The 16,063-nt window shown below is 40.1% G+C and overlaps 1 protein-coding gene across 1 annotated transcript; it reads left to right on the forward strand.

The window, feature by feature from the left end:
• The first annotated feature begins 1,127 nt into the window (after window positions 1–1,127).
• Window positions 1,128–13,723, forward strand: SPTSSB (serine palmitoyltransferase small subunit B). The gene is made up of 2 exons (XM_081956007.1): window positions 1,128–1,472; window positions 11,956–13,723. The coding sequence occupies exon 2, from the start codon at window positions 11,979–11,981 to the stop codon at window positions 12,207–12,209; it is 231 nt and encodes a 76-aa protein (XP_081812133.1). The 5' UTR covers window positions 1,128–1,472; window positions 11,956–11,978; the 3' UTR covers window positions 12,210–13,723.
• The last annotated feature ends 2,340 nt before the right edge of the window (window positions 13,724–16,063 follow it).

Below are 16,063 nucleotides of genomic sequence, written 5' to 3' on the forward strand. Positions count from 1 at the left end.
GCCCTCGTCTCCTTGCACAACTTGCCCAAGTCTACCCCACTGCGGATCTGACGGGGGAGGGATAGGGCGGGGGGACAGGAGAAACTGAGCGGCGGTCCACGCGCTGCAACGAGAGAGCGCGCGCGCGTCCCCGGTTAGTTTCATTCATGTATTCGTTCCTTCAAAAAGCGCGAACGAGAAGTTCCCGAGGGCTGGGAGGGAAGGGGAGGAAGGTGGGAACGGCGAGAAATTCGTCTCTCTGGGTGGGGCGGAAACTCCTAGCGGTAAATCAAGGGTTTGCGGCCGCGTGGGGCATCCTTGGCGAGGAAGGGAAAGGCTGGCTTTCCCGCCCCTCCTGCCGCACGCAGCGTCTTCGCTGCGTCGGCGATTTCTCCATCCGATTTCTGCGCGCGTTGCCTCGGCGCCTTTCGTCTCTCCGCTGCTTCCAACCGTCCCTCGTCCCCGCCTCTCTTTCTCTCTCTCTCTCTTTCTTCTTCTTCTTTTGGTTATTAAATAATGCATCGAAAGCTAAGCGGGCTCCCGGGCGATTCCTGAGAAGGGAGAAAGCTTCCTTCCTTCAGGCTGCAGATCCTGGTGTGGGTTGTTTCCTGCTTTGTTGTTTCTTTTCTCTCTTTCTCTTTTTTTTCCTTCGCCTGCCCGGCAAGGAATGACAAAACAGCTGCAGGTCCTGCGTAGCGATGCAGCTCTGCTCCCCCACGCCTTTACACGCCTCGCTCGGCTTAAAAAAAGAACAGGCCCCCCCAAAAAAATGCCGGCGAGGCTCAGAGGCGCGTAAAAACGCCCGAGTGTTTTGCGCCGGGAGACGAATCTCCCTCGCTTAACTTAACGGCGAGCCCGGCTTTTATAAATGCGTGAGCCTCTTCGGACGGGAGGTGGAGGGGCTGCTTCTCCGCATCGTTTGGAAGGTTGAGGGCGGGCTGACGGCGGCGAAGATATTTTCCGCAGCTTCCCAAATGGAAAAGCGATCAATATACCTGAACGTCTGAGGAGGAAGAAATCGCTAAATAGGAAAGGGGGGGGAGAGGGAATAATCCTCCTCCTCTCCCACCAACCCACCCCGGCGGGCTGACCTTCTTTAAAACATCCCTGGCACTGCGGCACTGCAGAAGTGACAGTGGTGTCTTCCCGCGGGCTGGGTTTAAGCAGCAGCGCACCTGAGCAGCGCTTCTATTGGTGATGGTGATGGGCACCCAGCAGACTTGAGATCTAGATACATACAAGTTGAGACTTGTATTTGCTCTTGATCCTGTAAAAAAAAAAAAGGAGGCAGCAGAGCCATGGGAATTTTCGTCCCTCTCAATGAGCAAATCTATGGAACTGGGCTGGCTGCAGAAGGAAGTTTACTATAGCAGGGTGGAGCTACCCTGCTATGGAGAAACCCTGCGATGTTCTCAAATCGCTCATTCTTAATAGCCAGGCCAGATAGCAAAGGAGTTTCCAGCACCATCTATTTCCCTTTGGAAACACTTAAGGTGAGTACTTCTTTCATGCAGGACCTCTTTGAAATTTTTATGTTTGGCTCTGATCCTCCGGGTGCTGCTTGGACCTAAAAATCTTGCTGATGCATATCTGTGTGTGAAGTTGTCTGCAATACAAATTCTTCCAAGTCACATCAAATCAATTGTATCAATAAAGACAAAGGGTTTTTTTTAAAGTATGAATATATGCGAGGCCCAATTTTGCCCGGCAATAATAAGTCAGCTTCCCCCCCCCCCCCTCTTTCCAACCTCCAGATAAAAGAGCCTTGTGGAACTCAAAAGCTTGTTGGCGTCTTCTTGCCTATTTAATTGGTGTTAGTAGGATAACTTTTTGATGACTGATAGGTAGGTCCGTAATAGGTAATAGGTAATTTCTATTTCTTAGAATTCTAATTAAAATAGTGAAGAGGTACTTATCCCACTGAGAAAAAGTCTGGAAAGAAGGTCAGTTCTACAGAGGCAGGATCTAATATTCCTACAGAAACTTTTTCAGGTAGATATCGATACTTGTGATTTATTCTACCAGTAGTAAGATTAAATTGAGCCTTTTCAGGAGCAAGATGGAGGCAATTTCAGCTTAGTTGTCTTCACCGCTCTTTTGTTCAAACGACCTAAAAAGTTTTCAAAACAGCTATGCCAAATTAGAAAAGGAGACACTTTGAGTGCAAAAACTTTCTCATTGGAATAACTTTGTTCTTTTTTTAATAATAATAAAATTAAAAGCTTAGCAAACAACAATAAAATAAAATACGAAGGAAAAAAGAAAGTAATAGAAAAATGTGAAAGAAAACAAAAAAGTAAACATTAAGTAAACACCATGGTTGTTAAGCAAATCCAGTGTTTGCTGTGGAATGGGATTTTTTTTCTGGAAACCAGAAATAAACACCAATTTCTAGGAAAAAACGTTGTAAATCATGGTCATGTGACCAAGGCGTGCTACAAAGAACTTTAAATGTGGGCTGGTTACCAATGCACAAAATGTAGTCACGTGACCATTGGGGTGGGGCACAAACACCAGAACTTTGGAACTGGCTCATAAATATTTGGGGGGGGGGGTGATCCATCATAACTTCAGATGGTCATTAACCTGTAATTCAAAGACTACTTGTTAAAAAGACCTCCCCATTAAGAAAATGACTTTGCATTACATTTTCATCACAACCATAAGCAACTTCATAATCTCTTCACCTCCTTTTAATTAACAAATATAAAATTCTTCACCTAATAATGCATTTATTAATACTAGGACGATCAACTAACACCTCTTCCTTATACAATTATTGACAAAAAGTCTAAAGAGCTCTAAAATATTGACAATATTGATTAATTAACAAATATAAAACTCAGCATTCACATCTCAACTTTTAGCTGTAAGCAAAATTCGATTTAGAGGGTATAAGATGGTCCGATCCTAGTGTAAACAAACTAAACTTAGTTCACTTTCAAAAAAAAGACAAACTCCAACATAACTTTTATCCCATTCCAAACTCTGTGTTTCTCTGAAATAAGACAGGGTCTTATTTTCTTTTGACCCCCGAAATAAGCACTTGGCCTTATTTTCGGGGAGGTCTTATTATTTTTGAGGTGCAGGAGGCAGCAAGCTTGGTTACCTCATAGCTGCTGCTGTGTTGCAATATTGGGGGGGGCTTATTTTTGGTGGAGGGCTTATTTTAGCACATGTACTCAAAAGCCCAATTGGGCTTAATCAGGGGAGGTCTTATTTTCCGGGAAACAGAGTACCAACAATTCCCAAAACTCCCACATCAAATAGTAACACATCCCATTTAAATAAACATTCCATATCTCAACTGTAAACTATAAACAAATCCACATGTTGCAAATATAAAGTAATTCCAGCATTTTAGGCAAAACAATGTCACAATATGTTATTTGATGCTATTAAGACTAGAATATAAAATAATCAGAATAGTGCCTTCTGGCGCTTTGGAAAATAAACTGACCCCTTCCTCTTTATGGCAGCCTCTCAAACACTGCTATCTTGTCACCTCTAGTCCTTCTTTTCTCTAGACTGGCCATACCCAATTCCTGCAACTGTTCATGTTTTTGTCTCCAGGTACCTAATCATCTTAGTTCAGGGGTGTCAAACTGGTTATCTGTGGGCTAAATGTTTCACACGCAGACCACACCCATCCCAGCTCCGCAAAGGCAAAACAATGTCACAATGTGTTATATGATGCTATTAAGTTTGACATCCATGTCTTAGTTGCTTTTCTTTGCACTTTTTCCAAAGCCTGAACATCTTTTTTGCAAAGGGACTGGAAGCAGTATTCCAGGTGCGATCTTACTAAGGCTTTATCAGACAGTACTAATACTTCACGTATTTTTGATTATATGCCACTGTTTATACAACCAAGGATTGTATTAGCTTTTTTGGCTGCTCCCATATACTGCTGGGTCATGTTCAAGTAATTGTCTACTAGGACTCCAAGATCCCTCTCCTAGCTACTGTTTTTGAGCCAGGTTTCGCCTAATCTGTACTTGTACCCTTGGTTTTTCCTGCCTAGGTGCGAAGCCTTGCTTTTCTCCACATTAAATTCCATGTCGGATAAAGCCCATTGTTCAAGTCTGTCAAGATATTTTTGGATCCTGAGCTTGTCTTCTGGAGTGTTGGTTATTCCTGCAAGTTCAGTGTCATCTGCAAATTTGATGAGTTTATTTTATTTATATATTTAGGGAAATTATTTTGCCACTATTCACATATGGAGACTTAAGGTGGTTTACAGAATACAAAACCCCACATAAAAACAATAAATCTAATAAAAGTTATGTAATAAATTAATATAGTAAAATCACCCCCCGCCCCGGCGACAGCACCTCACATGAGCCATTTAATGGGTTCTATCCCACTCTGGGTTCCTCAGGCCCGCTGGCAGAACTAGATTTTCAACCCCTTCCGGAAGAGTGCTAGAGTCGGGGCTAGAGTCTAATATCTGTGGGGATGATATTCTCTGTGGTGACAGAGAAGGCCCTTCTTCTGGATTCCACCATGTGTATCTTTGTAGGGGATGGGACCCACAACATTCCCTTCCTCCCCGAGTTCTCCTTCTATTCCCTCATCTAAGTCATTTATGAAAATATTAAAGATTACTGAGCCTAAGGCAGAACATTGTGGTACATTAATACAATACAATAGTAGAGTTGGAAGGGACCTTGGAGGTCTTCTAGTCCAACCCCCTGCCTAGGCAGGAAACCCTATACCGTTTCAGACAAATAGCTATCCAACATCTTCTTAAAGACTTCCAGTGTTGGGGCATTCACAACTTCTGGAGGCAAGCTGTTCCACTGATTAATTGTTCTCACTGTCAGGAAGTTTCTCCTCAGTTCTAAGTTGCTTCTCTCCTTGATTAGTTTCCACCCATTGCTTCTTGTTCTACCCTCAGGTGCTTTGGAGAATAGTTTGACTGCCTCTTCTTTGTGGCAACCTCTGAGATATTGGAACAATGTTATCATGTCTCCCATTGTGCTTACTTCCCTCTATGTAGATGTAGTATCATTAAAAACTACTCATTAAGTACGGTTTGTCAGCCAATTATAAATCCATCTGATGGTGATGTTGTCTATCCCACATTTTTCTAGTTTACAAAGAAGTAGGTTGTGTTCTTCATTAAATGCCTTGCTGAAGTCAAAATACACTATGTTCACAGCATTTCTCTGATCTACTAAGTTAATCACTCTGTCAAAGAATGAAATAAGATTGGTTTGGCATGATTTGTTTTTAACACCCGTGCTGTCTACTAGTTATAACTTTGTTTCTAGATCTTCACAGATCTGGATTTTTAATTATTTTTTCCAGTATCTTACCAAGTATTGATATTAGGCTGATTGGTCTGTAGTTTTCTGGATCTATCCTCCCCCCTCCCCATTTTTGAAGATGGGAACCACATTAGCTCTTTTCCAATCCTCTGGTAGTTCCTGAGAAATTTTGGTTCTCCAGGATTTTTTAAAGATATGGTACAATGGTTCTGAGATAATATCTGCCAGCTTTTTCAGAACTCAGTTGTTCTCTTATAATTTTCTTGCTTATTTTATTTTAACAAAGATTCTCCTTTAAAAAGACAAATTCACCAAACATGCTTAACTTTTAATTAAAACAAAATCAATTAGATACAGAGCCAGTTTAAATCTTATAAAATTAAATGACATAAAATAACAATGGGGAGTGGACTTAAACACTATATCAATGTAAACAAATTCAGTATACCATATTTATCACTTGACATATTAGTGAATCCAAAGAGAAACACCCAAAGTAACAATCTATCCCACTTTAATCCTGGTCAAATAAACTGACTTTGTGTTCCTTTTTTGTACAGAACAATGTTACTCTATAATCTGTTTGGATGATTGTTGATTCTTATTATGAATATCTTTAACAATTTTAGCTCTTTTGTGAGTCCATGAAAAAGAAATTATTCCATTTGCTCTCTGGGTTTGTCATTTTTATTTCCTTAGTTTTTCTTACATTTTTCTCTTTATATTGGATGTCAACTTCTTATTCAGAGTTCAAACTACTGGATCAGTTTATGACATGAATGGAATGGTTATTTCAATTATTGGAAAACAGTCTTTAAAAAAACATTTATATTGCATTGTTTGTTCTGAACTGGCAAATGATCTGTTGTGCCTTTACAAGTCATCCTCATCTTACGGCCATTCACTTAAAGACGGTTCAAAGTTATGATTGTCTTGCTAAAAGTGACTTGCAACCTGTTATTCACACTTATGACCATTGCCTCATCATTGCGATCATGTGACTATAATTTGGTCCCACATTACTTGATTTACAATCACTACTTAACAATGGAAATTCCAATCCCCAACTTTGGTAATCTCAACGTGCATTTTATATGTATGAAGAGGCATAAACTCTTTATATTGTATTCTTGTAGTATTTTGCAGATGGCAGACTGAACAAAACCTTTAGCTTGTAAAGAAGTTTCTTTAACTTAAACTTTCATCATTACTTTTTAATACGTTGTTCAAGGTTGCTACATTCAGTTTAAAATGTTTTTATCAACTATTGGATGGAGGTCATTTGTTGAACTTTATTGATTTATAGATTATTGGGATAGAATATACAATCAATTGGTACAAAACAAAAATTGGTCTCATTTGAGACAACGATGAAACTGCATACATAGGAGATTGAACAACTAACCTCATGATGCGACCGGAATAATCTGGAACTGAACACAATCAAAACCGTAGAAATGGTGGTAGATGTTAGGCGAAACCCTCCCATACTACCACCTCTTACAATACTAGACAGCACAGTATCAACAGTAGAGATATTCAAATTTCTAGGTTCTATCATATCTCAAGACATAAAATGGACACTTAACATCAAAAACATCATCGAAAAGCACAACAAAGAATATTCTTTCTGCACCAACTCAGCAAGTTCAAACTGCCCAAGGAGCTGCTGATACAGTTCTACAGAGGAATTATTGAGTCTGTCATCTGCACCTCCATAACTGTCTGCTTTGGTTCTGCAACCCAACGGGATAGACACAGACTTCAGAGATAATTAGAACTGCAGAAAAAACCATTACTACCAACCTGCCTTCCATTGAGAACCTGTACATTGCACGAGTCAAAAAGAGGGCCGTGAAAATATTTACACACCCCTCGCATCCTGGACATAAATTGTTTCAACTCCTATCCTCAAAAGACATTATAGAGCACTGCACACTAAGACAACTAGACACAAAAACAGTTTTTTTTACAAACGCCATCACTCTGTTAAACAAATAATTCCCTCACCACTGTCAAACTATTCACTAAGGCTGCATTACTATTACTCTTCTCACCGTTCCTATCACCCATCTCTTCCCACTTATGACTGCAGGACTGTAACTTTGTTGCTTGTATCCTTACGATTTATATTGATATCGATTGTTTCCTGATTGCTTATTTGTACCCTATGACTATCACTAAGTGTTGTACCTTATGATTCTTGACTAATGTACCTTGTCTTTTTATGTACATGAGAGCATATGCACCAAAGACAAATTCCTTGTGTGTCCAATCACACCTGGCCAGTAAAGAATTCTATTCTATTCCATTCTATTCTATCAGTGGGTAGCAGGTGTATTTATGGATAGATGGATAGAGGCAGGCAGGCGTTAAATATGTAAAAATGCATCTACAGTGGTGCCTGCTCTCTGTTACATATGAGTATCACTCAATACAAGATTGTTGACTCTTTTTTTTTTTATTTAAACCATTTTGGCCTCTGGGTTAGCAATGTTCAGTCCCTGCTTTTCTACTTGCTCCAAGGCATTCATGGGGTTGTGAAATCTTGACTTGTCCACTTGTTACATAGAAGGCATGGAAATAAATGTTTAGAAAGAAGCTGGAAAAACATGAAGGCAAAGGTTTGTTTGACCTGCCAGGCTGCATCTAACAAGATCCGAGGTATGTTGGAGTGCTCCAACTGGAGCATATGTTTGCTCTGCAAATGGATTAATGAATAATTCTAAGAGAACAACTCAGAATATTGACTGGACGAGTATTAAGCAAGTAAAGACACAGGATGGAAAAAGAACTGTCCACTTTCTTTTTGGAAGAAAGGCAGTATAGAAATTCAATAATATCTATTCCGAAAGAATTATGTTGGACATAATTCTGTCTGTACATTGTCTGGTTGTATTGATCTTACAACCAGATAATGTATGTAGGGAACAGCTTAAGATAATGTTAATTAGATGATAGTTTTACTATTACATTGTTCCATCCATAAGAAACAAATAATGTTGGTTTGGATTTTAAACACACATGCTGCTTGAGAGTATTAGAATCGTTTCTTTGAGTTACATCTACACTTTTACCCAAGGTTATCTAATTTGACATTCATTTTGAACCCTATCGAATATTGACTTCTAACAAAGTCTTTCTTTTAACCGTCTGCTCTTTGGATATTCTTAATATTGAAAAAGGATAAATAGAAAAATGCACATATACCGCCGATAATTGTTCCATGTAACAATATGTTTCCTACTGACTAGCAGGAATATTTCAGAGATATAGCTGGGGATGCTAAAAAAAAGAGAACATCTGCAAATAAACTAGGTTTTCTACATTTAAGATATTGCTTTTCTGTAAATAACAGTTATTTCCTCATTGGGAACAGGTCCTCTGACTTTATCTCTACAGAATGAACCAATCTTAGATATGCTAACTATCAAATGAGCTAGAAAAACCAGTCTTTGATGGAAGAAGGTGAAGCTGTTTTTCAGGTTTTCCCTTATGTGTTGCTCCAAGAAAAATATTTTTGAGAAATGTTAGAAGTGGGGTAGTGAAATGGGGTGAGGGATTGTATTGCTCTTTCTGTTTCACAATAGTTTAAAATAATTGGGTAAGTACAAGTGTTTTTGCCTGATAATAAATAATATTCATAGCATAAATATCAGGTGGGTCTTTGGCATTTGTGGTGGTCTGGCGCTCAGGGGAAGAGTGGCTAGCCTTGAATCACTGATGGGAAGAAAGAGGCTGAAGGAAATCCTCCTAAAATCTGCTTATCTAGGAGTTGTATAGTGATTACTTTAGTCTGGCAAGATTCTTGCCTACAGGCAAGTAACAATAAACATACTACCCTGATCTGGAGGACATTGAGAGGCAGGAGGACTTAGGGAAAGCTTTCTGGCTCCAGATGCCATTAGATGTGCTGTTGCCCCTGCCAAGTTGGAGTCAGCAAACCACCAGAAAGCATTTGCATTTATACGGCGCCATGCACTTCCATCGGCCGTCCTGTATGGCAAGTATAAAAGGGCACCATTCACGGAAAGACTCTGTCCCTGTGGCTCAGGAGAGGTTCATACTGTGGATCACATGTTCCTTAGATGTTCCCTTTATACTGAGATTAGGAAAAGGCATATTCTGCCAATAACTGATAGGTATCCTGGCCATTCTGACACTACCTATCTCCAGTGGCTGCTTAAGGATGAACAGTCCATAACTACAGCACAGGTGGCCAGTAACAATTTTGGCAAACCCTACATTGCTTAGTCACTTCCCTTTTAGCATTGAACCTACAATGGGCCACACAGTTTAGGGATTGCAACTATCTTATAGTCAGACAATGTATAATTGACACTGGATTTTATTATAAATTTTGGTAGCTATATTTTATCTTATACTAGAAGTTTTAAGTGTATATATACTGGGTGCTTTTATTTGTTCTGGTTGCTGGTCTAAGAATAAAATAAAATACTATCCTGATTAGCTCCTTGTATCATTTCTGGTTTCTTGTACCTGACAATATTCCCTTGTGGTGGTATCACTGTATGGAAGAATTACTCCATTATTCAGTTATGTGTCTGATGCAAGAGGTTAGGTAATTCACATCTTCTGAGAACATATACTACATTGGGAAGCCATATTTAATTTGGTCCATGGAATTCCCATGGAAAACTAACCCAGCCTTCTTTCTTCTAACCTGCCAGTTTACGTGTATGATAGAAGTAAGATTGATTCAGAAATAGTTGAGATGAAAGTGAATACTGAATGGAATAGTGAATACTGTTCACTATTAACAGCATAGTTCAGCGAATACAGAATGAAATGCATTGACAGAGGGATAGAATTAAGATCACGTGAAGTGTTAGTACCACTTTATAATGCCTTGGTAAGACCACACTTGAAATAATGCATCTAGATTTTGTCACCATGATAAAAAAAATGTTGAGACTCTAGAAAGAGTGCAGAGAAGAGCAACAAAGATGATCAGGGGACTGAAGGCTAAAATATATGAGGAACAGTTGAAAGAACTGATTATGGCTAGTTTAATGAAAAAAGGGACTAAGGTTGACATGATAGTCTTGTTCCAATATCTAAGGGGTTGCCACAAACAAAAGGGAGTCAACCTATTCTCCAAAGCAACTGATGGCAGGTTCAAGAAGCAATGGATGAAAACTAATCAAGGAGAGAACCAGTGACGTGCAGTCAGGTGAGGCAAGTGAGGCACAGCCTCACCACTCTCATCATGAAAAAAAAAAGTAAAAGGAAAAAGCTGAGCTAGTTGCTGCCTCACCGTGGATGACTCTGCTTAACCTCACTGGTGCTCTCCCTCCCCAAGTGTAGTGACTTCCTCCCCAGGCCCCCATTCATTTCTCTCTCACACACACACAGCTGGATAAAACTATATAAAAATCTAGCCCAGCTTCACTGATTACAAGTTTGAAAAGGCAACGTGGCTCCACCTGCAATCAAACTACACTTGGGGAGGGAGAGCACAAGCGAGCACTGAGGAGACCACAGGAGGAGGCAGGAAGCCAGGCAAAGAGCCTTGCTGTAGTACACACACTTCCCCCCAGCCTCTTTCTTTTGGAAGGCTCGGCTCGGCTCCCCTCCGGCTTCTCTGCCTCTCCTCTCACCCCAGCCTGCCAGCAGGAGGTGGTGGGTGGGCTTTATTGTGTTCCAGGCATTTCCCACCCAGACAGCAGGCTGCATTTGCAATGGTGGAGGTGTTTGGGAAAGGCAGCAGGGGAATGGGGTGGGGGGATGGCAGAGGAGCTGCTTTCAAGCCACTGGAAAAGATATCCAATCCAACTTTTGTGTGTGGGGGGGTTTGTTTGAGAGTGAGTGAGAGAGGGAAGGGGTAGGAGAGATAGTCCAATCCAACTTGTGTGTGTGTGTGTGTGTGTGTGTGTGTTTGAGAGAGGGGGAGGAAGGGAGAGAGGGAGGAAGGAGGGGGAGGAGAAGAAAAAGAAAAAGAAAGAAGGAGCAAAGGAGAAAAACAAATGCTGTCGCTTTAAATTGGAACTGAGCATGCCTGGCTGTGGAATTCTGGGAGTTGAAGTCCACAAGTCTAAAAATATTTGAAATCCAGCACTGTGTCAGTGCCTCACCAGTCATAAACCTCACCGCACGTCACTGGAGAGAACCAACCTAGAACTAAGAAATTTCCTACTGGTTAGAACACTTACTCAGAGGAATGACTTGCCTCCAGAGGTTTTGGGTGCTCCAACACTGGAGGTTTTTAAGAAGAGATTAAACAACCTTTGTCTGAAATATTATAGGGCTTCCTCCTTGAGAAGGGGTTTGGACTTGGAGACCTCCATGGTCTGGTCTCTTCCAACTCTGTTACTCTGTTATAGCTTCCTACAGTGGCTTGTCCCCTGAGACTGTCTAAAGGGAAGCCACTCTTTACACCAGGGGTCGTCACAAGTCATATCGAGACTTTTTCCTTCTTCACTAAACCAGCACGGGGGGCGTGGCCAGCACGTGATGCATCTGGCCCACAGGCCGGGAGTTTGACAACCCTGCTTAACATCTTACATCAGTGATGTTTCTTCTGGCCTAAATTGCAGCAGTAACTTGCAGCCTGCAAACACTGAGGGAAGGAGAGGCTCAGGCTCAATATCTGCTATTTCCCTTTTTAGAACACTGATAACCAGATAATCAGTTTTGGGGTTTTTTTTTTCACCATGACTCTATGTTGTCTGCTTTCTCTTAGGTTTCCTGACATTTGAGCCAACAATGGATCTGAAGAAAATTAAGGATTACATTTGCTGGCTGCATTTTCAATATCTCCTGGTCACCTGCAGTTACGTCCTGGAGCCTTGGGAACGATCCATGTTCAATACTATCATAATTACTGTCGTTGCTATGGTGGTGTACACCGCCTACGTTTTCATCCCCATCCATGTCTCCTTGGCTTTTGATTTTTTCTCCCAAGTCTTTGGATGCCAAACTGAAAACACACTTTGACCCTCCAAGTAGTGGCTCAAGGCTTTGCCTTCTCTGGAAATGCTCTTCCTCCACATTATTATACTCAGCTCTGTCTAGATTTCTTTGGGATGTGACTGTGAACCTGTTGGGTCAAATGCACATATCTTCCCACACACACATACACCATTCCCTCCTCTTCAATAAAAAGCCATGCCATCAGGCTGGTCCTCACAGGAATGCATGCTTGCACAACTTCAGTCCAACCACGAGTCAGTCTCTGGAATTAGCATCAAGAACTGAGTTCCCACGTGACAGATTGCAATCAAGTGCAAGCATTTGCCTTTGAACATCGTTCCCCATTGGAAGAAACAATCGACTTGCATTTTACCTTTCAGTTGTCTGGATTCACATGATGTAAGTTGAGGATTTGGGTTTGGTTGATGTTTTAATTGGAAGGACACACAGCTGCGAACATTTTAATAAAAGGAAATAAAAGGAAAAATATGTTAAGGTTTTCAAAAGATTCAATAACTTTTAATTTTACAATGGCACCTGCCTCCCCTGTGTTCCCTATGACAACCTAACAAATTAGTATCTCAAGAAGTAACTTAACAGGAAGTTTAGTTTTAGAGATATGGCCTCATTGTATTTAAAGGACGAGAGTAATTTTTTGAAAGACACACAACCAGTTGCAGATGAATGTGGATAGACCTTTTCTCCTCAGTAAAGCATTTTCTCCTATTCTCTTTTCATGTACGCATTTTTGCCAATTTTCATAAGAAACAGAATTTAACACTGGGGACTGGTGTCCATCTCTCTCAATCATCAATCGTTATATTAGCAATACCTTGAATTCCAGTATCTAATTTTTTTCTTTAGTTCTACAGGCAATAAGATATAAGGATACAAGAAAAAGAATAACAACTGAAATATTAACATTTTCCCCTTTTAAGATGCCTTGGCTTTCTGCAAGAAGTAATCTTAAGACTTTCACCTGATATTTATTGGGATGTTTTTGCAAACTGGCATTAATTTTGCTTAATACCAGCCGAAAATTGCTTTTTATCCTGTTATTGTTCAACTGAGAGAAATGCATGTGCACACAAATGTGTGTAAAAGTAATACTTTAATAATTGGAAGGGCTCTAAAGCATGTACATGGAGGATTCAGGAGGATTACGGGACTGCTTCTTTTTGGAAAGCAGAAAAATCAAAGGGGATTATATTTTATTCTTGAAAATGCCAGTGTCATACTTTGTATAGATGGAATATAAATGCCAAAGAGCAAGCCTGCATTATCAGTGTATTCTTGCAGCTCACAACCTTGTGGTAAAAGTGGCTGTATGCATCAAATATCTGCACAATTACATACAATGAAATATTTGTCCCTTGTGCTGATGGCATTAGATTGTGAGCTTTAAAAAGCAACTGCTGTATCTCTCCCAGTAAACTGGACTGAAAAGATCTGAACATGCATGTAAAAACCATAAAAGTTGAATTTATCTTTAAATGCATTTGTGTATTGTTTTCTTATCTGCCGTCCAGCTTTCTTCATGCACCTCCCAGACAAGATCACAGTAATATTCCTTTGAGCTTACATGGTTTTATGAGCATTTTTATTTTATGAATGTTTTATTGTTTTCAGGAATTTCATACAGTTAATTCTATTTATTGAATGTATTAGTAGCTTTGAAAGTAATAATCTGTTTTGATATTTGCATGTGATTGTTATTATACCATTGGGAATGGCTGAATGACTTATGGATTTTCATACATCATCTAGTTATACATTTACAGAGAATTACTTGTTTTGAATCAGTAATATGGAATTATTTTTAATACTGATGTTCTATTAGTCATGCTGGGAGCTGTTCTTGAAAGAAAACTGGCTTGTAAATAGTTATGGGCAAAACGTATTATTTGGGGGCCACATTCTGGGGAATTGCAAAATGTTCTGTGCTAGGAAAATTCCAATAGGAAACAAAGGCAACAACACAAGCAATAATTCTTACTTTGAGATCAGAGGTTTATTGTTTCTAACAACTTGGAACATTAGAAATGAATATATATAAAAGATATACCGTATTTTTCAGAGTATAAGACGCACCGGAGTATAATACACACCAAGGTTTTGAAGAGGCAAATTTTTTAAAAAAAGTTTTTTCACTCTGCAGACCTCCCAAAAATGGCCCGTTTTTCGAGAGAACGGGTCCATTTTTTTTTTTTTAAAAGAGCATGAATAGCCTTTAGGAGGCTTGTAGAGTGCTCTTGGGGGCCTGGGGGCATCCAAAAATGAGCAAAAATGGACAGTTTTTTTGAAAATGGGCGTATTTTTGTTTTAAAAAGAGCATTCATAGCCTTTAGGAGGCTTATAGAGTGCTCCTGGGGGCTGGGGGGCAAAATTGAGCAAAAAATGGCCCATTTTTCGCTCATTTCTGCCTTTCCCAGTCCCCAGGAGCACTCTGCAAGGCTCCTAAAGTATATGCACGGCCATTTTGGTGAAGGGGGCGGGGTTTCAGGAGGCAAAAAAATCTGGATTCAGTGTATAAGATGCACCCAGATTTTCAGCCTCTTTTTTGAGGGAAAAAGGTGCGTCTTATACTCCGAATAATACAGTAATAGCAGTAATACACTGCATTAGCATATTAATGCAGTGGGCCAATGAGAAATAGCAAGTCCTACAAGGACTGTTATAAATCAAAGAGCTCCGAGCCGATCTTGAACCCTTATCCTTTATAGTGTTCCTCTAACCACATTCAGGATTCACAACATCACTAACTGTCACTTTCTGTGAACCCTTGTGTACATTACTTTCACTTCCTCATTTCCAACAGTTTCATTCTTCCTGTTTTAAATGAATCCATACAAGTGCATATTTTACCAAAAAAAAAAAACCATATTTCAGAGTTAGCAATGGCTCAGCATGATTACAAATATTTCTGGTAAATTTTGAAATCATCCTAGCTGAAAACTTTGATTCATATCTCTTTCTTCTGGAGCCTTCTATCATCCATAGGACTTATTGAATCTAATAGATCAACAGGCTATATTTCTTGATTCCCACAGTTCTGTGCTTCAGAATGAAGAAGAACATCAGTTCAGTGGGGAAATCCAGCAGGTTCTGACAGGTTCTGGGGAATGGGTAGTGGAAATTTTGAGTAGTTCAGAGAACCGGCAAATGCCACCTCTGGCTGGCCCCAGAGTGGGGTTGAGAATGGAGATTTTGCAATATCCTTCCTGGAAGGATATAGGGTGGGAATGGATATTTTGCAGTATCAATCCCCTGGAATGAGGTGGGAATGGAGATTCTGCAGTATCTTTGCCCTGCCACACCCACCAAGCCACACCACACCCACCAAGCCACGTCCACAGAACCGGTAGTTTAAAAAAAAATGAATTTCACCATTACATCAGTTACACATTTTCAACTACCAGATGAGTTCCAGGATGGCCATATTGGTGTGATCTGGAATGAAAATTGAATACTTCAGTCTTTGCCTAAATTGTAACTTTAGTGTACTCCTACTTGTAAGCCAAACCTAAAATGAAAACATATCAAGCCAAGATCTCAGATGCTTCAGCTTTTCAGATTTTGGGGAAATTTCATCAAGACCAAAGACTGACTGGATAGGAAAATGAGGGTTTCCCCTACCCAAATAGATATCTGGGAAAGATGTTGACTTCACAGTCCAACCTATGGTCCTCAGAGTTCTCAAGGCTCTCCCAACCTAGGTACCTAACAGTTGATCCCACTTAGGTTTTACTGGAAAAGCCAAAGATACAAATACAGGTTAGGTGAAACCTGGCTTAAAAACAGTAAGTGTGAGAGGGACCTCGGAGTCCTAGTGAACAATCACTTAAACATGAGCCCACAATCTGCAACAGCAGCCAAAA

The sequence above is a fragment of the Natrix helvetica genome (assembly GCF_964273705.1).
Source record: "Natrix helvetica genome assembly, chromosome: 5".
Taxonomy (NCBI): Eukaryota; Metazoa; Chordata; class Lepidosauria; order Squamata; family Natricidae; genus Natrix; species Natrix helvetica.

Coding starts and splice junctions, on each gene's coding strand:
- SPTSSB (XM_081956007.1), top strand. CDS start 11,979: ATGGATCTGAAGAAAATTAAGGATTACATTTGCTGGCTGCATTTTCAA.